Source organism: Scomber scombrus, chromosome 10 (assembly GCF_963691925.1).
Source record: "Scomber scombrus chromosome 10, fScoSco1.1, whole genome shotgun sequence".
Classification (NCBI taxonomy): domain Eukaryota; kingdom Metazoa; phylum Chordata; class Actinopteri; order Scombriformes; family Scombridae; genus Scomber; species Scomber scombrus.
The window spans coordinates 13,636,627-13,663,099 of NC_084979.1; the positions used below are offsets into that span (position 1 = coordinate 13,636,627).

The 26,473-nt window shown below is 40.5% G+C and overlaps 1 protein-coding gene across 1 annotated transcript; it reads right to left on the reverse strand.

Annotated features, from left to right (window-relative positions):
* Positions 1-1,827: 1,827 nt before the first annotated feature.
* Positions 1,828-26,216, reverse strand: ctnnbip1 (catenin, beta interacting protein 1). Its single transcript, XM_062426660.1, has 4 exons — positions 26,121-26,216; positions 15,870-15,984; positions 14,499-14,589; positions 1,828-4,686 (listed from the first exon to the last, which is right to left on the reverse strand). Exons 2-4 carry the CDS (start codon positions 15,963-15,965, stop codon positions 4,628-4,630), a joined length of 246 nt encoding a protein of 81 aa, XP_062282644.1. The 5' UTR covers positions 15,966-15,984; positions 26,121-26,216; the 3' UTR covers positions 1,828-4,627.
* Between the last annotated feature and the right edge of the window lie 257 nt (positions 26,217-26,473).

The window sequence follows — 26,473 nt, forward strand, 5'->3', positions numbered from 1 at the left end:
TGCAGCAGGAGTGGTTTGAAAAGTTTCTGTAGACATTTTTGATCCTTTTTTATTCCAAGAAAAGATCCAGAATCCATTGTTACAGCTCACCATGGGCACTTTGCTCAGTGAAAGAGCTTCATATCCACGGTTCAAGTCTACAGGGAGAGAGGGCTTAGAACTCAAAAGGGAGATTTAAAATGTTGTTCGAGTAAGTGATCATGGATCCTGCAGTTTCACCCTCTTGCTCTTTTGCTCTTAAACAGCATACAGTAGCTTTAGTGTGCTACTCACTGTCCAGGCACACACACACGTACATGCTGTTTGAACTGTTGCATAACCTGATGTGATAGTGCTGGTGGCAGTTATAGCGGCTGGCTGGTGCACAGACAGGCTGCTGTGTGCCAGGCTCTGGGTCTGATCTGTCTGACATCAGATAAACACAACGTCAAGGCTCGAGTGTAGACTGAGAGAGGAAGCTTATGTTGCTGGAAGGATGGCTGTGCTGATTTCATATGCTGCACTTCAGCCTGCATCAGCCACTAATGAAGACTCGACATTGTTGTTTCTCCACATGTCTGAGAGCTTGTACGCAAATAATAAAGAGTGTCACCAAAAAAATCTCTTTTATGATCAGAAGAGGAAAAACTTGTGTGGTGTTAATAAATGATGCTTTCATAAGTAATCATATCAATACCAATGGATAAATGGGGGTTTGAATTCTAAAACAAGTACTGAGCTTGTTCTGTGGAGAAACAGGCATTTTAAAGTCAGCAAATGACAGCTACCATCTTAAAGTGGTGCATGAACAATGAGATATTGGCCAACAGCTGGCGTGTTATTCCCAGAGCTGGATCCCTCTAAATCACAGGATTCTTATCTGTGCAGCTGTGAACGATAGCATGGGAACAGTGAGCAGATGTTCATCATTAACAGCGGAAAAACACAGAGCCACATTTCCAACTTGACAACCAGAGAGCACTGAAGTTAAACATATGTTTCAATTAACACCTGACAGGTAAATGCATGAGGCTGTGGCTGCTAACTGTTCGGTAACAAGGTAAATGGTCATTTGTTTTTTTAATGTAACAAGTACATACAGCAGTTAAGATGTCACATATGACATTAGGTGTCACTGCTGCTACTGTCAATCACTGTGGTGACTGTTTAGTGTCAAAGCTTGAGGTCTAACATGAAAACATGAAATGACAAAAAACAATGAGCAAGTAACTTAATATCCCTTAAAAATATGTTTTCTGACCTCCAGATGTCTAACTCGCTGCAGTGATATACAGGTGTACCCCAGGACCCTGTGATGTCACTGATGAGTGCAACTTTGCAGCAGTGAACCTTGTTCAAAACCATAAACCAGAGGAATAAACTCAAAATGTTGACAAAAACACCTCCCACCAAGGTCCACTTAGCTTGTTCTGGAGCTTCTAACACGGTCTTCATCACTAGTTTAAGTTGCTCCATTATTCAGAGTTTAAAATGATGGGGAGGTGGATAGTTTAGACAGGTGTTTAAAACGTGATGTAATGCATTTTCCCCAACATGTGCTTATGAGGTATACTTAAATTCAAACTAATAGGTGTATAACTGTGAATATAATCGTCCACGGTCAAGAGTAGTTGAGCTCCATATATCAAGACCTCTGTCTTAAAGTTTAGATTCCATCAAATATGTGTACTTTTTTCTCCCAGGATGCAAAGCGTGTGGCCTTATCTGAAGACAAGCCGTCACTGTTACGCAAGAACAAGTTTCTCATCTCCGAGCTTGCACGTTTTGAGGAGTTCAACATTAATATGGAAAGAAAAAAAAATCAACACTTCTTACTCTTTAAAATTTCTTTAATGGTTCAGTTGGTATAGGATTTGGAAGCTTTAGGTCAAGACATGGTCAGCAGCCATACAAAACAAAACCAACTAATCAATGTTGACTGAGAGGAAAATAAAATACATTAAAAAAAAAAAAAAAAAATCAAAAAAGAAAAGACAATTAGGCAACGTCAGGTCATCACAGTAAAAAGATACATCGATCCTAGTTGAACTCAGCATGCTGAAAATCAAATCCGGTAGCACATACACACATACTCACACACACACACACACACACATTCATACACAACTTGTATGGAGGCTGCAGAACAACCCTGATAAGTAAAATGTACAGTAAGACACCTTTTAGAGGAAAAAAACCAATGCATAGACAAATAAAGAATGTTTTAAAACAAAAGTAAACATTAAAAAAGACAAATTTCTTTGTCATAGGCGGACAGCGTGACGGATCTGTTGGCCGTTTACATTGCGATGATTGCTGAGGACATTCAAATAGAAGTTATTGCGAACAAGATATAATGGATAACACTTTTTTCCTTTTTTTTTTTTTTCAAACCCCGGAACACAAACGTCAAGAATGTACAAACAATGGTCAATGCAGCGAGGCGTCAAAGATCCTCGGCGCCACTTGAATGAACATTATAAACCACGAGGCAGACATGCTTGGCTTAAAACATTACGTTACAATTACCTTTTTTTTTTTTTTTTTTTTTTTAAAGTTATACAAGTTAACCAACTGTACTTAAAACACATTAAATATCGAGCATGTCACTAGAAAAACATGTCGGTTGTTAACAAGTATTCATTCGAGCTATTCCAGTTGAGTCGGTTTGACACACAGAAGGAATAAAAACATGATTACAAAGTTTTTTCCCCCATTTGAACCAAACAAAGAATCTCTGCGCTAAATATCAAAATGTATTTTTTTTATAAATATCCCATTGATAATAGTGCAAGAGATACAGTACAGTCAGAAATAGCGGACAGTTCTGATGTTTGGCTTCACGTGTTCAGTTACAGGTAGTTAAAAATTAGAGTTTTAAATGACTTTAGTGTGAAGACAGAGCCGCCAATGATGTTAAACGGCGACTCGTGTTAGGCTTTTACTATCTACTGGTTCTCCGTCTTTAATGATGCGTTTGAGGAACAGAGAGTCAATTCAGTAAACAATAAATTACAACTGCAACTCGTCTCTTATCAAATGTCTTAATATGTTAATTTTATCTTACAGATAAAAAAAAAACAACAACAAAAGAAAAAATACAATTGGCACAATCAATTCATTATTGTATTTTCCTCAACTATCTGTACAATAAAAAAAGGTTTTACACGTCACAAGGAACCCAAAACCTGTGATTGTTTGGGGAGAATGTGTACACCTGTGTTTCATGTTTCTGTGATTATGTCTGCTATAGTGTCTTTAAATTCATACACTTTCCACACGAGAAAAGCCTTGTTGTACTCTCAACAGCCTGTGGTTCAAAATAAAGCAGCAGAATAACAAGCGGGGCCTCATTTATAAAAACGGTGAGAAGAAAACTGCGTGTGCTCGTCTTAATGCCATCTTCCATTCATAAATCATAGCGATCATGTCACGGCCTCGTTATCCTGCCCTGTTAACTCCTCTGATTACGCAGGAGTGATTAATGACAGGCCTGTTTTGAGCAATAATACACACATGAATCAGCTTGTCATTCTTGTATTTGAAAAACAGAGAAGTCAGATGGCAAAGTATGAAATAAAAGCTGTTGATACCAAATGTTTTTGTTCATACTTCTGTTTAATAGCAGCGGGTCACTGCAGCAGTGAAGCCTGTGTGATCAGAAAGCCAAATATCATCATTCCATGTTGGAGCTGCGTTTATAAAGCAAAAGGGAGAAAATCTAGGGTCAGATGTCACCGGAGCTCACTTGACGACTGTGTTGGTTTTACTACAGATTACCTGACAGTGGATGAGACCACTGGAAGGTGATGCAGATAGTTGGATAAGAAGAACATTTACCTTCATTTTATAGCTTAGCGGTCAGTGTAGGACCTCCAATAAATGTGTGGACGCTCTCCGGAAACATCTGTAACTCTACATCCCAACATCTGTGTGAAAAGCAGCATTTTTTTCCAGCTTTGTTTTATGCACACGACATCTTTGTAAATGAGGCCCCAGGTGTGACAGAACACGAAAGCCTTTTTACCATAATAGCTAAATCAAAAACAATTTCAGCCCCGTTAGGGTAAGCGGAAATAATTAAAATCTCTCCCCTAACACGATGAATCGCCACACTCGCTGCTTGACCAACACTATATTTCTCTTTGCTTCAATCAGCTGCTTCCTGGTCAATTCTTTCAGTGACCACAGCAGATATAACACGTAACACTGCCTAAAGTCTCAACACAGACAAAATAATACAAAACAAGACCTACCCCCCCCCCCCCCCCCCCCCCTACTAAAAAAAACAAAAAACAAACTACATTTGATATTCATCCACACAACTTGTGAGTGTTTTCACCGACAAGGCTTCGACTCACAGTGACACACTTGAGTGCATCTCAGGTAATGGTGTGTCAGCTTGTGTGAGGAGGCGTCGGGATGGAAAAGGCTGGGGGAGAGGCAAAGGCAGAGACCTCCTGCTGTCTCTTCCCATCCTTTTCTGTCCCTCACAGGTGCCCCTCCTCTCCTGAGCTCATCAGTGTTGCCTTTTGTGGAGTTTGGGTTGTTATGGACCACGTGCAGGGCTGGGGCGGGACAGGGCTGAGCTGGGCTGGGCAGGGCAGGATGCGGTGGGGAGAGGTGGGGTGGGATGGAGGGCCCAGGGTCACTGTCGCCGATCCTCCGTCTCTGACCTTGAGAACGCCATCACCACATCCTCTGCACCTGTAAACCAACAGGGGAACGTCAGAGAAGTTGAAATGAACTCAAACGAAAACTGTAGGTTTAAATGACACAGAAGGCATCGCCAAACATGTTCTTCTGCATGGGAAACAAAAATTTCTCCCCAAAAAACCAAAATGGACACAACTCAAAATCATGGAGAATCTCATTTAGTGTAACTGTTGTTGATGTTGAGAATTTAACAACAGTTTTTAAAGGAGAATGAAATGTTAATGCTTACTTATTATAGAGGACATATGAACTGAAAATAGCATGGACAGTGGTGTCTGCCTTACATGGAACGTGATTGCTGTTATTAGCGGTTTCTCAGCAAACTACCACGCCCAAAACTCTTTGAGGTGAAGGAACACGTCACCTGGTGCAACGATGTGGCTCACTGACGTGTTATTGGTCAACTGTGGAGGTGTACGGCACAGAGGAATGTAATATATCAGACTTTGGACACACTTTTGTGACTAACAGTAAATGTCTCATTTGTTTGAAGTGGATTTGAGGTGTGGAGCTGACAGTTTACGTCTGTACTAATGTGTAAATGTATGACTACCTACCAATGAAACATCCACTTACATTGACGGAAGCACGCAAAAAGGATGACCTGCATCCAGATATGTCTGTATGTATATGCTGCTCCTACCTGGCCTCAGGTACTAAAATATGATCTCATTTCTGTTGATTTTGGGAGAAACTGCTCAACAGCCAAACATGCTCTGCTACACTTTGCTTGTGTCTACAGTAATCTCAGAGCAGGGTTGAATGTTGTTTGAATCACCAGATCCAAGTCAGTCTTAAACACATTTAAGTTACCCACAGATCAATCAAAATGAACTTTAGTGCCAAGTGTGAAGCGAGCAGAGTTTTGAATCCTGTCAACATCCTGTACGTCGTGACAGCTGTTACCATAAAAGTGGGAATACATGAAAATCCGTTTAGTGCATGCAGGTAAATTTCATATATGGCTGTTTCTATAGCCGTTTCCACCATTGCTGTACCCTGATGAGAGATACTGTAACACATCGAATGGCCCACTGACAGCAGCGTCCTGCTCTGACACGATAATACTCAGATCTGAGACTTCAATACTTTTCAATCTCCTCTGCTGTTTGCGGCTCAGGCTGTGAGGTACAAGATTGCCTGTGAGTAAACAATACCAGATTCCAGCTGATGATATTAACCTCACCAAGCTGTGGAGAACAAAAACATGATGAGCACAAGACATGAGAGAAATAATCTACAGTACACACAAGTTATGATTCCTTTCTCTTCCTTTTGTGCCTCTTTCACTTCTACCAAGTTAATGAGGACCACTGATAATTACAGCCTAATCCGGGTTGAGTCAACTAATGGATCCTGCCAGCGACACAAGAGGACTTTGTCAGCTGGCTTTTGTTTAACGAGGAATCATTCATTAGTCTGTTGCCAACTGTGATTCATCAAGTTGTTTGTGAGCCTGCCCACACCTGCCAAGATGGTCCTTCTCTGATAAAAGAAAATATATTTTCCACTTCTATTAAATTAAATTGTTCTTTTAAAAAAACGCCTGATTGTTTGGCAATGACTTGTTTTAATTCTAGTCTGGTGAAACTCCATAAAATGTGAGCAAGTGTTAAAAATTCTTCAGTGAAATGAAGTAAGAAAGTCAAACCCATCTTGCACCGTCATGGTTGGCAGCTTGGTGAAATGCATTTGGCTTCTTGGTAATGAAAGTAAATTGAGTGTGAACGAGAGCATAAAATGCATACTGTAACATTTCGAGTCTTCTCCAACTCTTGTAGAAGAGACAGCCAAATGGCGACCAGGTGCTGTAGCCCACAGTAAACGTGATCATACTGAAATAAATACATCTGACAAGCTATGATCACATAAATATCAACACGCACTCCACACCTTCTCAGAGGGTCGAGAAGAAAACAGCACCTTGTGCGCATCTGCTATAAAAAGCCTCTCTTCACCACAGCCCTCGAGTGCTCGTTAGATTTAATTATTGTGGAGATATGAAAGTAGGCCAGAGACTGTGAGCTTCCACATGTATTTGGCACAAAGGGCGGACCCTCTTCATCAGACAGTGAAGACCCTCCAAACAGAATTTTGTGTTTCATTTGGCTATCTCTGCGGGGAAGATAATTAGCATATTTATATGCTGCATTTAGGTCGGCGTGCGCTTGGTAAGATCAAGACTTTTGGGGGAGGGCGCCTTTTAAAAGAAGCTTTCAAGCTCCCATTCCCGTGGGAGCTCATTGGCGTACCAAATGAGGTTATGGTTAAAGAACGAGCCAATAGGCAAAAGCAGCACCAGCAGAGGAAACCAGAGACAGAGTGATGAAAAAATATTGGCAGAGACACGCTGTTCGACTTCATTTAATAACATAAATCTCATCTGCTTTGAGACAGCACGTACGGATAATGATGCTTGAACAAGAGACACATTATGTAATACACAATAGCAGCTCGACCTGAATTACACTTCTGCTGAATAGCATCACTATTCGGGATGATGTTTTTGGCGCAGGAACTTGCAATAGCACCCATTTCTCACAATGAACGGCAGTCTGAATCATTTTGTAGTTTTATGAAGGAGTTCAACGTTGTGTGACGGGCAGTTCAGAGGAAGGACACGTCAGACACCATGAAACCTGAGCTGAGTGACCAGCAGAAATGCTCTTAAAATACACCGAGAAGCAAGTGAATGATGGGAACTGGGGAGGCTATATCTGTTTTACTTGACTGACAGAGTTATGTTCAGACTTCGCCCTGCTACAATACAACACACACAAGCTGTAACCAACACGATGGAAACGTCAAGCCCCTTAAAACTGTTGCCTAGAGACAGATAAAAATCAGATTGCATCAGTGGATGGCAGGCTGCTGCTGCTGCTGCCTGTGAGCTAACAGCTTTTAGTTTGTTTCAATGCTGCTCTGTGTCCGGCCGATCTCTGGCCCCTCCCTCCACCGTGCACTGATCCCTCCTCACCCTGCAGAACGGGGGTAAACAAAGCGGCTCCGGACAGTGGATTACATAAATAACAGCAGCAACAGGCATGCCATCCTGTTTGTGCTACATAAATACTTCGAAAGGAGGAAATTGTCTTTCCAGGAAAAGTACTGATCCATAAGGAAACACAAAGTATTTCCACAAAAGTTTTTATTTTACGACACTGCACAGAGATGATGAATGGAAATCATGAAAAACAGAGAAGACAGCCATGAAGCTATATCTCAAATTCAAATATGCATCATCACAGTCATTTATAAAGCAAAACTGCCTGACTTCAGCCTCTCAAGTGTGACGGTTTACTGCTTCTCTCAGCTTTATATATATATTTATGCTGAATATATGTACTGAGTATCTTTGGGTTTTGGACTGTTGGTGAGGAAAACAAGCTTTGGGCACCTTAAGAGAAGTTTGAAGGGATAATCTTTTGACATTAGTTACAGCCCTAGCTTCAACCTACCAAAAGCAATCATCTATTCACGTTAAAGGATTCTAATTCACAAAGCAAGATAAAGTCTGTCTTCACAGTTATAAGAGACTGTAAATCACTATTTAATTCATAACAGGAAGAATAAAATGAATATCAAAACATACAACATTCTATTAAAAACCTCTGAGGAACAGAAAGCTGTGAAATTAACCCAAAGGGAGTTTGTTTGAAGTTAAAGGCACCAAACTGCGTCCCTCACGTCGCTCCAGCCTGAAGCAGCCATATGATGTGCTGCAGTGCCGCTGTTAGTAGTCAGAGGAGCAGCAGCATTATTCCAGGTCACAATCTGTGCAGGGTCAGCTGAGAGGATAAAGACAGGGGACCCTGCTCCCACACACACGCACGCAAAAACAACAGCATGGGTGGGTTAAGAAGCACAACACACAATGGGGGAGTGTGTGAGGTCCAGCTCGACATGTTGACACTCACAAACAGTCAGTGCCTTTAACTACTACAACTTAAATCAAGCATTAAATCTCCTCTCAGTTTAGATTTTTAGAATTAATTAAATTATGAGAGCCAAAGTTTAATCTTATTTTCTCTATTCACGACTTCATGTCTTTTACATAATAATTTTGGGCTCCTGTGAGTGTTACAAATGCTTTTAAAGTTTAGACGCCTGCATCTCCCACCAACACATTGTACTGAAAAGTGTACTAGTTGTCCAGCGTGCTCTTGATCACAGTCTTAATATACATTATAAATCCATTATAATTATGTCATTGTGTTTTCCCATTGTTTTGTCTGTAATTTGTGTTTCTTACCTCTGTTGTTACTCTTGAGGTTTCTTTTATTTTAAAGGGTATTTTTAAGGGTTTTTAGGGAGTTTTTCCTTATTTGAATGGAGGGTCTAAAGACAGATGTGTGACAGATGTTTGTGACACAGGGCTACAGAAATATAACGGACTTGGCTACCAAAACGTACATAATTTTCACATAATTTACAAATGATTAACGATATAGGTTTGTCCTTCACATCACACTGTGCTAATGAGCTTTGAAATCAATCAAAGCAAGTGACAAATTATTTTTCTCCTCCAAGTGGATCCTTTAAAGTTGACATTTTACAGGCCACATCCAGAAGATAAATTAGTTTTTAAGACAGCAGATTTTAGGTCCATTACTCAAGATCAGTTTGGTTTCTGTTTCCAAAGGAGCAGATATCACTAGAAAGATAATTAGCTGAGTTGGGAACAGCTGACATAAAACTATTTTGTAAAATGTGTCTACACAAACACACACCTGACTGGGATAGAGATGAGAACATATTTAAGGAGAAAATCAAGCCTCTGTGTTCCAGTAAAATGAGTCAGGTAAACTTGGTACCACATAAATATGAGTCTGTGGCTCTGATTCATGCTGCAGTGAGGAAGAGGATAAAGTAAGAATCGATATCACTCTGCTCTGACCGAGCCGACAAACAAAGGCAGGTCCTTACTCTGTGTCACAGGGTTTTCACTTGGAAAAGCAGGTTTAAGTAATGTGTGATACAGGGATTGTTAACACAGACAAAAAGAAACAAGATAGTGCATCGATTGCTTTGGGCTTGTGTAATATCAGAAACAAGTGGTCATATTTCTGTAAGAAGGAGGGACTGATGGACGGAGATTACAATATCACACTCTGGCTGTGTAATTAGCACTCCAGCTTGCCTCGAGGCCCCCTAATGACACCTGCTCCAATCTACTGCTGCAGCACGTCGCAACAACACCAAAGCCCACAGGGAAACTGAGCTTTCCTGGGACAACTGAGGTTGCTATGGCAACCCCATCCACATCTCTCCTCTTTTGTCGAGGCTCTCAGACGTCCTTCTGGTTCTGGGAGGAGTAAACTTTCTCTATCAAATCCGACAGAATAACAAGTCCTGAGATTGCTGGCTTTATGTGCGACTCTGACAAACTGTATTGTTCAACATGACAATGTGTCAGTTATAGAAAGCTGTGAATTAGACAGCTGAAGGAGGAAGAATAAGAGCAGAAATACACTGTGACGACTGTGCCCCAGCAAAGACTCTGCACCATAATTTCAGCATTGCCCAAAAAAGGAGCAAATTAGACTGAAACAGAGCCCCTAAAAACAGGCGCCTCATTTAATGAGTTCGGTTTTCATTTCCAATCAGGACTAGTGTTTAAACATAGCACACAAAGTCCTGCTCCTCCAGAATTCAGCCACATCAAGGTATTCACAGCAAGACAGCTGAGTGAAAAAAAACATTCTCAGCTGCAGAGCCATTGGCAGAGAAATCCTCTTTGGCCTGATTAAAATTGCAAAACAAAATTCTGTATTTGCATGTATGGTAATCAGCCAATTAAAACTAAAAATGCTAATTCAATGACCTGTAGACTTAAAAGAAATATGAGTAGCAACCCCCGGGTTGCCTTTCTCTTGTTTCTTACAAGGAATAAAGCAGAATAACATTTGACAGCTAAGCAGAGTCTGAGGGGATCAGTCTGATCAGATGTAATAACGGACCACAACATTCCTGGATGGATTCGACTGCAATACTTACAAATGTGTTTCCTTATCAGAGTTTGCTGAGCTGACAACAGCAATCATGTACGCCATTCGTCACATTAGACTCTGTGTGTTCTCTCACCTATGCTCCTATTTGACATTTCCTGACTACAGCCCAGCCTTGACTTTGGAGCAATCAATAATCCAAGTGTGTCTCCACTATGCCATTGTGCCCTCAGCGCCCTTAAACGTGCCGCCACCCTGTCGATGAGGCTGTGTGTGACATGTGACACCCTCGCTCTGTGCTAGGACCCCTTGAGGACGCTGCTATCACGGCATCCTGCATCAGCATGTTCAAAATACTGTATCACGCTTCTGTGCCTGGATGCGTTTAGTTTCATACCCAAGAGGGACAAATCTGTTCGGTCGGGGGTCCTCTGACCTGTGTGTGTGTCTCCAGCGAAAACATTTTACCAATTTAGCTGAATTTAAACAATGCATATTGTTGATGACATAAGTTTCTATAAACCTTTAAAGAAGCAGACTAAATGGCATTACTTGACAAGCTGGGAAGGGTGAGTCATCCACTCTACATTATTACTCCTTAAAACAGCAAGCTAAGTAGCAAAATTGTGCTCATTTTACTACGGCTGTTGCCAAATCAATATTACACTATTTCCATTATAAGCATGAGAGGAGATGGGTTTTGGAAAATGCTGTAAAAATATTAGTCAGATTGTACAAAAAAACCCCAGATGGATATACTACTAACATCTAGACGTTTTTAAACCTAAAGAACTGTTTTCACCAAACACAAGTCTTCAATCCCAGTATTGGAATATATTTGCTTAATCCCCCCCTATAAACTGAAGCTAAAACTTCAGTGTCTGCTGCAGAGATTGGTCAGAAAGGCATGAATGTGAAAGTGGAACTGAGGTGAGCAGACACAGACAAACAACCTCTGCCTGGAAAACTGCTGATTGGCCACAGAAGGTGTTCGTCTGGCTGGACAGACAGTACTGCTGCTGTACACAGCAGAACAAGGGGAAAGTCATTGTATTGTAAGGAAGTATGAACAGGGTGATGCACAAAGAGTACAACCTGATCTATCTCAACACCTTAACACCCCCTCTGGCAAAGACGTTGAAAAGTTGTCTTGTACAATTAACATAGAAATTCAGTCCTATGAATGTTCTTTCCCCAAAGATTCTGTGCAGCATTCGCTCAGTTATCTACACTTAATTTACTGAATTTGACTGAATAGTTTTCTTTGTAATATTTCCCTTAAGTAATTTATTGTTTGAAGCCCGTACTTCTGTGAAAATTTTAAGAGGAACAGTGAGTGTGCAAGTTGCTAGGCAATAAATGTTTCTTTTCATCTATTTTTTACCCTATTACCAAGTCTAAATGAGATCAAATAGAGGACTTCCCTCTTTATCTAACTGAACCTCTTCACACTACCTCAAAGGATCCCGAATTTGCTGATGCCTACAAACTACTGTCCTTCAGCGCCCAGCTGAATATTTAAAAGTGATTAACTCTCAGCTATCTCCACGATACCTAATCACAGTGCTTTAGATAAGATGCAGACCACAAATTATTTATTGGTGCACCGAGGAGGTGGCAGGCTGCCAAATGATACTAAACGCGTCTGTTTTTGTGATGTATAATGCATACTTGGAGCACCTTTCACCAGTCATATTCGTTCATATTTAATGAGTCTATTGACACAGCACAGAGATTTGAATTCTGTATCTTCTAAAGGGCATGAAGAAACAGAACGAGGGCGCGCAGCACAAACTGACATCTAGTCTGAAGTTGTTTAACCAGATTGAAAATTAATGACTAAAGTAAATCTTTGCTGATCTCACATTTGGGTGCTTCTCATCCTATCTGATGCAATGCTTTATGTTGAGCTGCTTGATGAAGAAATCCACTAGAATAATGAAATCTACACCATCTGTGATGCAATGAACCAGATTAAACTATTAATGATGCATCCCACACTGCAGAATGAGGCTTAAATTAACAAAAACATGATAATGCAGCGTAACATCCTGCAGGTTAAAACAGATACGAAAAACACCAGAGCAGGAGAAAAATACAAAGTCACTGCACGTTTTACTTGCCTTCTCAATACCTTGTGTAATCATAAACCTAATCCTTCTCCTGCACAGAAAATCACATATTCATCAATTCAAACAACACATTTGTCTCCTTGCAAAGGAAGGACACAGACAAGGAGACATAACAAATCGTTGTAGGTAAAGTGTTGCAGGCTATTTTCTCAATGTTAAGCCCCCCTGAGGGACCAATATCACATGGGATTAAGCAAAGCCTGAGCAATGCTACAACAGGAGGGCTGCTCTCTGACAGACATGTTTGAATTGAGCCTGGAAAGCAGCTGATAAGTGTATTTACAAAAAAAAAATCAGGGATGATTTCCAGTCATTTCTCTGTTAACTGAAGTACCTGTGTATATTCACCATTTTGTTTAATCTAGCACCATCTTGTGGCAGAAAAATGTGAAAACTAAGGTGGAAGGAAAAAAAACCTCAAAGGCACCCTCTGGTGTCATGAAAAAGTATTTCATGCACATCTTACTAAGCAAAAAAATTCTTAAAACAACATGCATGAGCAGTGACTTCCTTTATCATGTAAACAACAACATTTCTCAAGTCTAATGTGTGTTAAGCGCTCCATCTAGGCCACTTGTGAGAAGCAGTGGTGAAACTGGTGATGCATTCGTGCTGACGATGAATCACTGTTCCAGTCAGCCACACTGTTTGCGGTATGAGTAATATCACACTGCTGGTGGGCCGCTGAGTCGGCCTCAGTTCACAGTCAGGGAATCCGTTAGGCCTGCTGGGGCAGGGACGTTAGAGGAATGATGTGTGTGGAGGGATTTTCCCTTGTTTTTAGTCCCAGTACAGTAGCACTTCTACTATATGTGAAGGTGTTGTTTGTGGGCCGTTGTGGGCTAATGTTGTTCTAGACCTGTTTTGTATTAAATCACTGTCATACACACGCTCTATCTTAACAGGTTCAAGACAAAACATAATAAGATACAACTAAAACTATACATAAAAAACTGTAAGTATTGACTTGCGTGTAAAAGGTAACCAAATCATACAAGTCAGAATTATTTTCAAATAAAAACATAACAAATTCCTAACCAGAAGAGTGCACTTAGTGGAGTGTAGACCTCCGCCAGGTGTGTCTGGGAGCATGTGGGTGGGGAACAGGAAGTGCGGGCAGACTGTGTGTCCAGCATATGTTTGTGAGTGTAGAATAGAATAAAATGTATTTTGGTCTGAAAAATCATACACATCATAGCCACATGAAAAACAAAGAGTCAAATAGTTTAATACCACAGTTTTCTGCAGTCTGAAAAAAAGTGTAGGCGGAAGCTACAGCTTCTAATGACCATTTTAACAACCTCAAAGGTAGTATCACACAGCTACAAAGAGTAGTGGAATGAAGGGGAAGACAATATGCAGGTTACATTATTGAGGTGTAAGCAGAGTAGACGGGGTATATGGCCCTGTGTTGGAGGCTCAGGTTCTGATGCAATCAGAACTGTGGAGGGCGTGATGGCTGAAGGTTATTCTGCTGTGTGAAACCAGCGGATAACCAGAACGTTTTGAAAAACGGAATAATTGCAACCATGAAACAGTCCTTGAGCATACTGTCATAAATGTGCACAAAAAGTACTAGGCTGATGGATCTAGTAGTATGTGAGATATGCAGACAAATACAAACAAAGATACACAACCAAATGCCTGGAGGAGATAACTATACCAACACTGACTGTATAACTGTACTTTAATGTGTATGTGTGTGTGTTTGTCACAGCCTTACCCTGGTCTATGTTGTGCTGTGGTAGCTGGCTCATCTGACTGTGGACCACACCTGCGTAATTCCGGAGAAAAGCTTCTTCACTCGGCGTGAGCTGAAGAATGAAAAAGTGACATTAGGAACAAAGACAAAATTAATCAGAAAAAAATAGTTTCTTACTTTCACTCAATTGCTCTCAGTTTGTCCTGTACAAGAATTAAACCATTTTAGAATCAAAGGATTATTGCCTCTGAACCTGTTGCCTGTCTAGCATGTAAAAGTTGGCTTGTTTTAAGAATGAGGGCAATTTTTTTAGTCAATTAAATTTTTTTATTCGACACTTATTCACTCGAAAACCTAGACTGAAATATGTAAAAATATAACTTACATTATAGTTTTACACATAAGAAATACATTTTTATGAAAATGAATAGATAATTGTAACTGTGTTATCCCAATCCCAAAAGTTGATAATGATGGGGTCAATCATTAATGATAAATTTTTTTTTAACTTTAATTATATTCTAAATAAAGCACCTATTCATACTTATGTAAACACAGACTGAGCATTCACAGCTTCAAAGTTACACATAACATCACATGATGTTGGGCGATAATGTCCCATTTCAGGCTTCCCATTTTAGCCTGTGACTAAGTCAATTTCATTGCCTTAAATGACCATCACAAACTGGTTTTATCAGCTGTGTCTAATTAAGAGTGCTCAAATCACAAAATAAAACTCTTGTCTGTTGTCAGGTTAGTGTGCTGTCTGCGTGCCAGTACTACAGTGTGTCCTTTTAGACCAACATCTATGTTCACTTTCTCCACACTGTCATGCGTCAAGTGGCATTTAGATACAACTTGGGTCAGCACCTGTGCTTAAGAGAAAACATGTCTGGAGCCTCTATCCATTCTTCTTGATGCAAACATACAATTTAGCTGGAAACTGAATTTCAGAACAATGCATCTATGACAGGTGTCTCTAAAGGAAAGCGGACCCTAAAGGGGCAACAGGGGGACTTTGACTGTCCTAGATAGCTTCAAAAAAAGAAGAATACAGTCAATTTTAATTTCAGTCTGCCCAATGTGATCACCTCTCTACAGAAATAGAAATGTTTGTCTCTATATTAAAGGATAAACATCTTGGATGGGGATGTGCGGATGTTTGTTCTCTGGCTTCTGGTAGAACCAGTGACAAACATTTTGATGTGGCAATGACGGTTTCTAGTGTTGATATCAAAGTTTCATAGGTTTCAGGATGACATCATCTGACACCACTGTGTGCATGAGCAGGACAATATGCAGTGCTAAATATATACATATTTTTATCTAGCAAATGTCAACACCTGATGTAAAATGTCAGATGATCATAGTATGTAAAGACCCTGTACGTACATTTGATCCCATTTTCTTTAGCATGAGCAGGACCCGCACTTTCTGTTGGATGTACATGTCTTCAGGAGACTTCCCCGGGGCCTCCTCGCGGTTCATCCCCCCTGCTCCTGTGGCTCTGCGTACACAAACAAATCCATGTTACACAAGACCTGTGAGAAAAACGCAGCTATGCAAACACATTGACAGGGTTGTTTTCTGCAACATAATCTAAATGCTGTTAAATTGATAATCTGATACTCAATTTAAAAATCTTCTGATTGTGAACACTCACCGCAGCAGCCCTGAAAGGTTTTAACCAGGCAGCTAAAAAGTGATCTGACCTGTTTTCTCTGGTATCCTGTTTTGTATTTTTCCTACAGTATCAACTAGTGAGTCTGCATTACAGCTTTGCATCTGCATTGCTAACTGTATGAGTCATAATAACCTTGGCAGTGTTTTTAAGTGTAGGAGTAGCAGATACGAGGTTCAGGCTCATATAGTCAACTGCATAAAAGTAAAACCCCAAATATTACTATTGTAACAATATATACAATTGACTGCATTTCAATTATCAAATGTTTTCTAATCTAACTTCTCAGATAGACAGCACTAGACGAAAATAGATGGCAAATAATATAGACTCTTTGGGGGGGGGGGGGGGGGTCGTGTCTCTGTGCAGTCACAGTGCAGGTTTGGCGCTCTGCAGCCTGAATGGCTGTCAAACTCATTAATATTGCATGTTAGTTTTCTCACAGATCTCGCCCCTGCCTGCTCCTTCCATCTCTTACTCTCCGTCTAACTAATGACCTATTTTCACTGTCAGTCTGCAGAGATGCAAAATGTAGGCAAAGGGGGAGGAAAAGGGGGTGGGAAAAGAAGGCGATAAAAGGAGCGGCCAAAGCTAATGCGGATGACAGAAAAAGGGATAGGTTCCAGTGTGATAGCACAAGCACACACACATCAAGGTCGTCTGTTGTCCCATTAGATCTCTATGCACAAATAAGATGGACGCATACAGCGCGGCTTAATATCCAGCCTCGATTTGCTAATTGAAAAAGCTAAAAATGCAGATGAAATCATTCACAGAAAAGAGCAAAAATAAATCTTTAAAGCTAAAAAAGAAAAAAACTTAAATGGAAAGAATATCAGTATGCAAGTCAGGATTTGTTCCCCTCTTAGAATCTTTCATAAAAAGCCTATGGGAGCCACAGTGACTATGATAGTTCTGGCAATTTATTTTGGCCTCTTATCTATACAAAGGACCTCTAATGCATGTTGACAGGCTGTTTGATGTGGGGTTATATTTAATTGAGGAGCTGGCTCGCCATCCCCCCTTCCCAGAGCCCAGGGGTGGAGGATGAATGGGGCACCGTTGGCCATTGGCTAGCGTTTGGGTGCCACTGTGAGTGTGTGGATTTACACAGATCAGAGCAGCTGGAGTCCATGCTTCTAGCTATAGTCTTTATAATTATAGCAACCTTTGGTGGCTGTTTACTGCCAGCAACTAGCACTTGACTTTGTTTTCTTGGCTTTTTCAGCCACACAAAGTGGTAGCGGGACAGATGAATTGAATACATTAGTTATACACTTCAACCTGAGCGTCACCCATAATTTAATTGCCGACTTTAAGCGAGACAGACATGAAAAAAATGGGAGTGTCAGTTCAGTGGCTCTGTACACCTTTGGGGAGCGGAGGTGGTGCTGGTGCGTGGATGTATTTGGGTGGGGGTAGTGAGGATGTTGGTAAAGGGTGTGTGTGTGTGTGGGGGGTTGGGGGGTAATGTCTTAGATCAGCAGCAGTGACACGTTTGATCACGTCTCCGAGCTCCTCACTTCAGACAAATGGGAGAGCTAAGACTCGAGGCAGAGAGATTTTCCAAGCGTGACGACATACAGTGTGAAGCATGACAGAAACTCAGAGCACTGATCTACCAGTCTCAGGTGCACACCGGGAATAAAACACTGCATTCGAGTGGGTAAAGAGTAGAGGATAAAGAACAGGGATTACTTGACTTGACAAAAGGTGATTTTTGAAAGACAGCACAGATTATACAACAAAGATTTATTAATATCAGGCGTGCTATGAGATTTGACAACTTCACCATTTCCATGTGTGCTACTGCTGGGACAAAAAAGGCCGTTATATCCCACATTCATCATCTGTATAAATAGGACTACTGCTTTCATGACTGAGGCATTTGTGATCCTCTGATCTTTGCTTTTGAAGTTTGAAAACTGGCCAGATTTAGTAGCATCTCTACCCATGCTCCCTACTGTTTTGTGGGTCGCAATTTGTGTTTTTACCAGCTAAAAAAAGATTTTATCTTATCACACTTACACAGCGATATCTGGTGTAAGAACAAACACGGTGCATAAAGTCCTACAGGGAGAATCTCTGTAGGAAGAAGAGACAACCTGGCAACCATTATAATCGAGGATGATCAGTCATGTTCTTCCATTGTTGCAATATGTTTGTGAGTCACTTTTTTAAAAAAAGGGAAAAAAAGACGAGAGGAAAAGGATTTAGATCACATCCTCCTGTGGATTTCACCTATTCTTCTTCAGGGTGGAGGCTGCAGAGAGACTCACGGGTGGAAGACTATTTTTGGGGAGAGGCCGCTGAGAGTTTATACAGAACTGGAAACATTACAGCTCTGGTTGACAACATGTACACAACAGTCATTAACGTTGTGCATGTGATTATGTAACATTTTTTCGTCAATACAATTCTGCTCAACAAACTAGCTTTACAGTCATGTTTATAACTCCAACAGCACAGTTATACCAGTTGGTACTCACATGCCTGTCATCCGATGCCTCACTGCCACAGACTCAACCTCAAAAGAAAGTTTTCTTACCTGGGTTTTACTGCTGTATCACAACATTTGAAGTCCGGTTGAAGATACATTTAACGCAAAAAATCGGTGTCCAAACAATTAGATCTATTGTTGGTAGTTAAGAGTACACCATGGAAGAACACTATGATGGTAAAAGCCTTGAAAACAGAACGCAAAACTATTAAAACTATTGTGAACTCTGTCCAAACTGATTTGCAGCAAATAATAAATAGCTCACTTCAATCAGACACGTTTCCTAAACCCCTAAAAGTAGCTGCCATTAAGCCACTCTTAAAAAAGAGAACGCTGGATGCTTCTATGTTAACCAACTACAGACCTATCTCAAATCTCCCTTTTATAGCCAAGATCATTGAGAAAGTGTTTTTCAATCAACTCTGTAATTTCTTGAACTCCAGTGGACTTTTTGACAAATTTCAATCAGGCTTCCGACCTCACCACAGCACAGAAACAGCTCTTATTAGAGTGTTAAATGACATAAGGTTAAACACTGACCCAGGCAAGGTGTCAGTTCTGGTCCTGTTGGATCTCAGTGCTGCGTTTGACACTGTGGATCACAGTATACTGTTGAACAGGTTTGAAACTTGGGCAGGACTCAGCGGAACAGTCCTAGAATGGTTCAGGTCCTACTTGGAGGAGCAGAGTTATTTTGTGACCATTGGAAGTTATCAATCCGATCGAGTGGCTATGACATGTGGAGTTCCTAATGGGTCAGTTCTATATATGCTGCCTTTGGGTCAAATTCTGCAGAATTCTAATGTTGACTATCATAGTTATGCAGATGACACGCAGATATATCTACCACTGTCTCTAAAAACTAAAGACCAATTCCGAAACCTTGGCGTGCTGATAGACTCAGATCTGACTTTTAGCAGTCATATAAAATCAATTAACAAAACAGCCTTCTATCAGCTTAAGAACATATCCAGGGTGAAGGGTTTTATGTCCCAAACAGACCAGTAGAAGCTCATTTATGCTTTAATCTCCAGTAGTCTCGACTACTTTAACGGTCTTCTGACTGGACTCCCCCCAAAAAGCATTAAACAGCTGCAGCTTGAGTTTTAACCAGTACAAAGAGGTCAGAGCACATTACTCCAGTTTTAAAGTCTTTACACTGGCTCCCAGTCAGCTATAGAATAGGTTTTAAAGTTCTGCTAATGGTCTACAAATTACTAAATGGTTTAGGTCCAGTATACATAAATGACATGTTAATAGAATATAAACCCAGTAGGTATCTGAGATCTACTGACTCAGGTCAGATAGTGGAGCCCAGAGTTCAGACTAAACGTGGTGAAGCAGCTTTTAGCTGTTATGCTGCACACAACTGGAACAAGCTACCAACAGAACTGAAATCAGCCCCAAATGTGAACATTTTTAAATCCAGGTTAAAAACGTTCCTCTTTTCATGTGCTTATGATTGAGCTCTTTTATTTTCTTTCTCTCTTTGTATTTTTCTGTACTTTGTTTTATTTTTGTTATAATTGGGTTCTTTTTTATTGTATTTAATGTTTCCAATTTTTTTTTTTTTTTTACTATACTTGGGTTTTATTTATTTATCTTTTTATGCTTCCAATTCTTATTGTCAAATGTTTGTTTTTATATAAAGCACATTGAGTTGCCCCTGGGTATGAAATGAGCCTTGCCTTAAATATTATTCTTTTTTTGTGTGTCTTTTTTGCCATCATTTGACAACTGAAAGTATAGAGACACAGGAAACAGGGGCAAGAGAAAGGCACGATGACACAAAGGTCCATGGCTGGAATCAAACTGCTGACACGTGTCCTGTCCTGCAGTCCATCAGGGCGCCCCATATTTAACCATTTTAATCCTGCAGCCAGCAGCTAAAGCTTAATACTGATTAGTATATCTATTATTTCAATTCTGTAGAGGGAAAAATAAAAATGGAATATGTTAAAATGTGATATCACAATTTGCCAGAGCTCAAGGTGAAGTTAAAATAGCATTTTTTTGTCTAGGCAACCAAAAGATGTTTCATTTCTAAAAACCTTTTGCTTCAGAAATAAATAATAAAATGAACAAATTGGTTATTTATTAAATTTCTATTTAAGCCATCGCTTAAGCATATTCCACTTGTACTACACAAAATACAGACTGACCAATGAATGCACTGCAAGAGAATAACCTGATTTTTCTGTAATGCGTCTCTTAATATTTAGTATTATAACTCTGTTCTGATTAAACTCTTCTGGGAAATTCATAAAACACAAACTGTTCTATTTATAAAGACCGACTTCTCAATTACAATGTTGACACTTCAACGTCGTCGATCAAGGCTACTCCTTGACAGTAACTCTTTCTGTGAGATATTTGTGTGATCTGACACATCAGGGAATTATTGATACTTTCATGTTTGTATAACCTTTTAAAAAAGATGACAGTTTAAAAAAACAAAACAGGCATCTATAAAAGAGCCAGAGATAAAAGATGTGTCTGAATGCAGCGGTAAACACAAAAATTAGACGTGACGAAGATGTGCTAAAAATCTATAAATAGTGTTTTAGAAGAAATGTGGTGTTTTGGAAAGCTATGTGCAGCCTGCTGGAGTTGTTCAAGCTTTTTTCTGATATACACACACTTCTGTGGAACATGTCTTCAATCATTTCAAGGGCCACAATAAGGATCCTGTCAGACCCCTTTGTGTGTGCCTGACGTTAGGTTCTTGAGGTGGGCTAGCTCAACATTAATCCCTCTAGGGATGCTCAGCCAGCCTCAGACACATGCAGCTAATATTCCAGACGTAATCAAAGGCTTTCTTTAATGCTGATCTGGCTCTAACCCCCCCTCCACTCTGCCCGTGTTGGGCTCTTGTCAGTGTTGTGATGTTGGGCTGAGCCCCTCTGGGCAACCCAGCAAAACCTCAGCATCACTGAGACTGAACTGAAAAAGCTGAAGGAAACAAAAATCACCACAAGGGCCAGATTCATATCTCATATCTGTAAACATAGTAGTGGTGGTGGTACCCATGATAGATTTGGAAATATACTGCAATACTCGGCTCAGACCTTTATTTAATACATGCACTGTAACACGTCTTCTTTCTGGTATTTGTGATTTTATATGATTTCTGGCTTTTAAAAATGTTTAGTGGTACTTTATTTATCCAAAGTTACAGTCTGGGAGGTCATGGAGAAAAAAAATCCTTCTTCTCTCAGAATAATCATTTATGTGCTTCCTGATTTCAATTAACTAATTTGTGCACACAAAATTACTAAGTCATATTATCGATTTAATTTAATATAATTATTTTGCCTCCTTGCTTCAGTTTTATGAAAATATAAATAAATAGTGAGTGTGTGAGGGTAGGCACAAGATCAGATTAATGGCATTGAGGTGATAAATGGCTAAATCAGGAACACAAATTATAATTTATTTTACCTCCATGACATTTAATTGAAACATAATTTACAGATATGATGCATGGGTGATATGTGATGTATGACAAGACGACTCGGATCTTGTATTTCAATCATAAATTATTCCTCTAACACAGACTGAGTATCTGCTACTGCTCAATGTTTCTGTGCCATTTAGGGGAAAAAAACTGTTGTTGTGAGCTCGCAGCGACTGCAGGTCCTAAAAAAATAAATACAGCTCCTGCAAATGAGATTATGCTCCATTTTAAAGCACACATTTGCTGCATGACAGACTCTGCCATGGGGGTGTTACTTCCTAAAACACATGACAAATTCACTTATAATGGCTTAATAAATACTGACAAGCATATGCATTGCATGGCGTCTGCATTTTGGATTTCTTGTGTGTATTAGTGTCCGTCAGTGTTTATGAGAAAGAAAAACACAAAGAAGACTTCATTTCAACACTGTGACCAGGCCACACAGTGCAACGAGGGTCTACTGCCAGGAATTACAGTACGCAACATGATAGGCCTTCACATTTGCTGAGGATCATGAAGGGCAGAGGCTGCCACAGTGCACCGACCCAGTCACACACGGCCCGGTCCAGCTTGTTATTGGCTCTGCAATCTGCTGCTCACATGATGCACAGCGTCTGATTGTTTTACAAATCAAATTCCTCCAGCGAGAAGAAAAACAGGGGAAACAAGTCTCGGAGTTGACTCCCAAGTTGTCACTGAGTGGAGTTGAGCTTTGCACCAATGCCTGTAAAAACCTGAACTATACAAGATACTGAAAGGTCAAAAACTCTCCACAGACGTGAAAAACTGAGGAGGAGAAATAACTCAAATTCAATCATGAGCTTCTCCAACATCCCAAGCAAATGTGTGAGAAACCCAAGTAGGCTACGAGCCTGGTGTGGCTGCCAGCTGAGCTGCCAACAACCTGGCCTGGTTCTGTGGAGCAGCTGTGTCACTGCAGGTACACACGCGCATGTCACAAAATCTAGAAAAACATTTAGGGGCCCTACTGGAGTTAAAGGAAAGGACAAATTGCATATTTAATTACATATTGCGATACAAATTATCTTCTCTAATATTATAAAAAGGTAAACCAACCAAATTTGTTCCAAGACTTTATAATTTATGGGTAAACTCTGCTTTCTTGGCAGCACACCTGACACTGCAGTGCAGCAAAATAAATATCAATTTGACTGTTTATCTTGTGATGTCTTTTTAAGTTATATTATAATATAATAAGGATATATACAATTAATTGAGCTGCAACAAAAGATAATTTTTACTCCCAATTAATCAAAAAATATATTTTTAGATTCTTTAATTGATTGTTTAGTTTATAAAACTGAGAAAATTAGCAAATACTTACAAATCCATTTTAGAAGCTGGAAGTTGTGAATGTTTGGCACTTTTGTGTGTCATAGTATTTTATGATTATCAAAATCCTTGAAAATGAATTCCTGCCAAGAAAGAAAAAAGTCCTCCTGATTATTTCGATATTGATTGTAGTCCTACTGCCCAAAAAGAACACAGTGTATAGTATACACATTCAAATGTGAACTAAACATTATGAAAACCAGTTCAGCAATCATACATCCAGCAGATTGGCTACCTTTGGGTAGGGGCAGTGTGGGGTCCTGAAACAGCGTGAGCCAGACGAGCAGACACTGCAGGCCAGGAAGGCCCTGGCTTGGACGTACTGGATGTCTGCATGCTGCCTTTGTGTGAAGCCATCTCCTCACATGTACAGTGCCCACAACAATGGCTACAGTATTTAGGGACAATGGTGATGAACTGGATTGTAAAAACATGATTGATAAGTAGGTCATGTCTTGTTGTCACCACGTGAGGCATGAACTCAAACAATCCTGCTCAACTGTACAGGCTTAGTTCATAGCTGGGGATCTGGGTGTGCTTAACTGTCCTTTGCAAGTTAGATTAAAGCCAGGACCCAAAAAGTCAGTCACAGCAGGCAACCCATGACCATTCAACATGCAGATATACCAAGTATTAACTGACTTATTGTTTGTCTGATGGTGCAGAAACCTTTTTTGAACAATTTGGCTCCTATAAGAGGAAAAAAGTATAGTTGTACCACTACACTAATAAATTAATGCAATTGATTGTGTGATTAGGAATTAAAATACTAATAACTATTTCTCTGTTTATTAGCAGACAATTTCAGACAACTTGATTTTGCAAATGTTTCAGTGTTACCTTTTTTGTTAAACTGTTGTTGTTGGGTTTTTTTGTTACAAACCATATTTTGCAAACTCATAATTAAATCTGGTCTATGATCTCACAACATCTTCGCTCACTCTTCAGGATCTCTCAAAGGAATTGAAACAGAAGCTGCTGCCTTAAGCTGGTCCCCTGGGGGTGCGGCTGCAAGATTTCAAAAGTGCCAACATCAAGGCATGGCATTAAATTCTGATTTGCAAACCGTTATATGATCTATGTGTTTGGAACAATACGACAAGATGCAAATGTGCAGGATACCATGAACAACAGACAAAGAACTGTGGGTATATCTGATATCTTAAATAAAAATACAACGGGCAAATGAAAAACTAATTTAGGTTCTGGAGTAAAGATGTGTCTACTTTAGAAAGACTTTGTGGTGCTCTGGATGCCTATGCCTCTGACTAGGCCCCGACAGGATGCATGCAACCCTATAGTCATAGTGTCAATGGTTAAATGCTGACAGGCTGACAAGTGCGTGTGCCAAAACCCAGAGCAAGAGGTTGCGAGATGAACCAGCCCTCCCTCACAATCTCCGCTCGCAGGCAGCTGATGAGGTCCCCTCGGGGCTCAAGGGGGTCGAGCAGCCGCTGAAGAGCACCTGCCCTGGCTCTGTGGAGGCGAGGAGAAGAGGGAGGGGGAATGTGCAAACTAAGGCAGGCTTAACATACTGCGGGTACATGACCAAGTCTGCTAGTTGCCAGGAGGGTTCAGAGCACTTGCCTGTGGCCAAAGCCTTGACACCCTCTGGCTGCAGCACTCATCAATGCCCTGCTGCCGGCAGGGTGCCAGCTTCACCACTCCAACGGTTGTCAGCTATCTGACATGTGGAGAAAGCAGACACTGTGGGGCAGGGTGGCACAATGCATCCATGGGTGGCACGATCCAAAAATAGAAAACTGATCAAGGAGTTATGCAGACTTGAACATGAAAACCACATTTGAAAGAAGGTGACCACATGTACAGCAGCTTTTGTGGTTGGGCAGGCATTATTGAATGTATTCTAAGCATTACACACTGATAGTGGTGAGAGGTAGAAATGTGCCTGTAATTCATATTAACACGTAGCCTTGCATCATGTGAGAGGAGCCTGTTAGCAAAAAACAACAGTTTTAATGTCATTATTTAAAACACGTGTAATCTTGTTAAAATCTTCGAGGATCTGTTTAATGGTTACTAACGTTAGCTGAGCTTGATTGGTTTAGGCTGTTAAGTTATTCACCGTTTTCTTACTGTTTTCTTTGAAGACATACTCTGAAGGGAAAAAATAAACAATATATAAAAATGCCTGAATGTCAGAGGTAGCAAACTGAAGCAGAAAAACGGTGGTTTTGTACGAGATGGGCACACATGACTGTGTGAAAGGCTCCTTGTTATCATGTTGCTGGACGCAGACTGTTCAAACTGTGGCAGCGCTTTTGCTAGCGAGCAGCAAGCCTTCAACGCATTTTCGATTAGGATTTTAAGCAAATAACCATTATGGGAAAATATCTGGAAAGTGCTCTCAATGCTTTACGGGTCGCCTTCATTTTAACCTCGCAAAACATTTAAAGAAGTATCCGCTAAATCCGCGCTACCCAAGGCAAAGCAAACAATGCTAACCAGCCCAAGCTAGCTCGCTAGCATAACCGAGACAAAAGCCTGAATGAAGTTCCTATGGGTGCAAACACCATCCAGGTGCCGCTGCTCCGCCAGAAGTGCCGGGATTCAAACACAAGTATCGTCTCTAAAAACCCTCCTGACAATGTGCGACCCGTGAAGAAAATCAGTTATTTATGAGCTTACCCCTCCTGGTCCAGCTTTTCTTTCTTCTGTGCTCTGTTTGAATGGTGTGTTGTTGTATGAGGGCGTCCTGTTCCGGGGTCACATCCCTCCAGTCGGCACAGCTCCGGAGAAGTGGCTCAACGCAGCAGCAGCCCGAGTCCTGCTGCTTGTTCACTACCGCTTCTGACCACCGGGGGCGCCAGCCGCACAGCCTAAATACTGAAAACGGCCTCCAGTAACCACCATGACTTATTATATTATGTTAACTTCATTATCTGGACACACACACCTCAAAAGACACAAAAGGCTCGCTGATACAAATTGTGCTTTCTTCACTTAACTGATTCATTTGTTTTGGCACTATGAATTTAGTC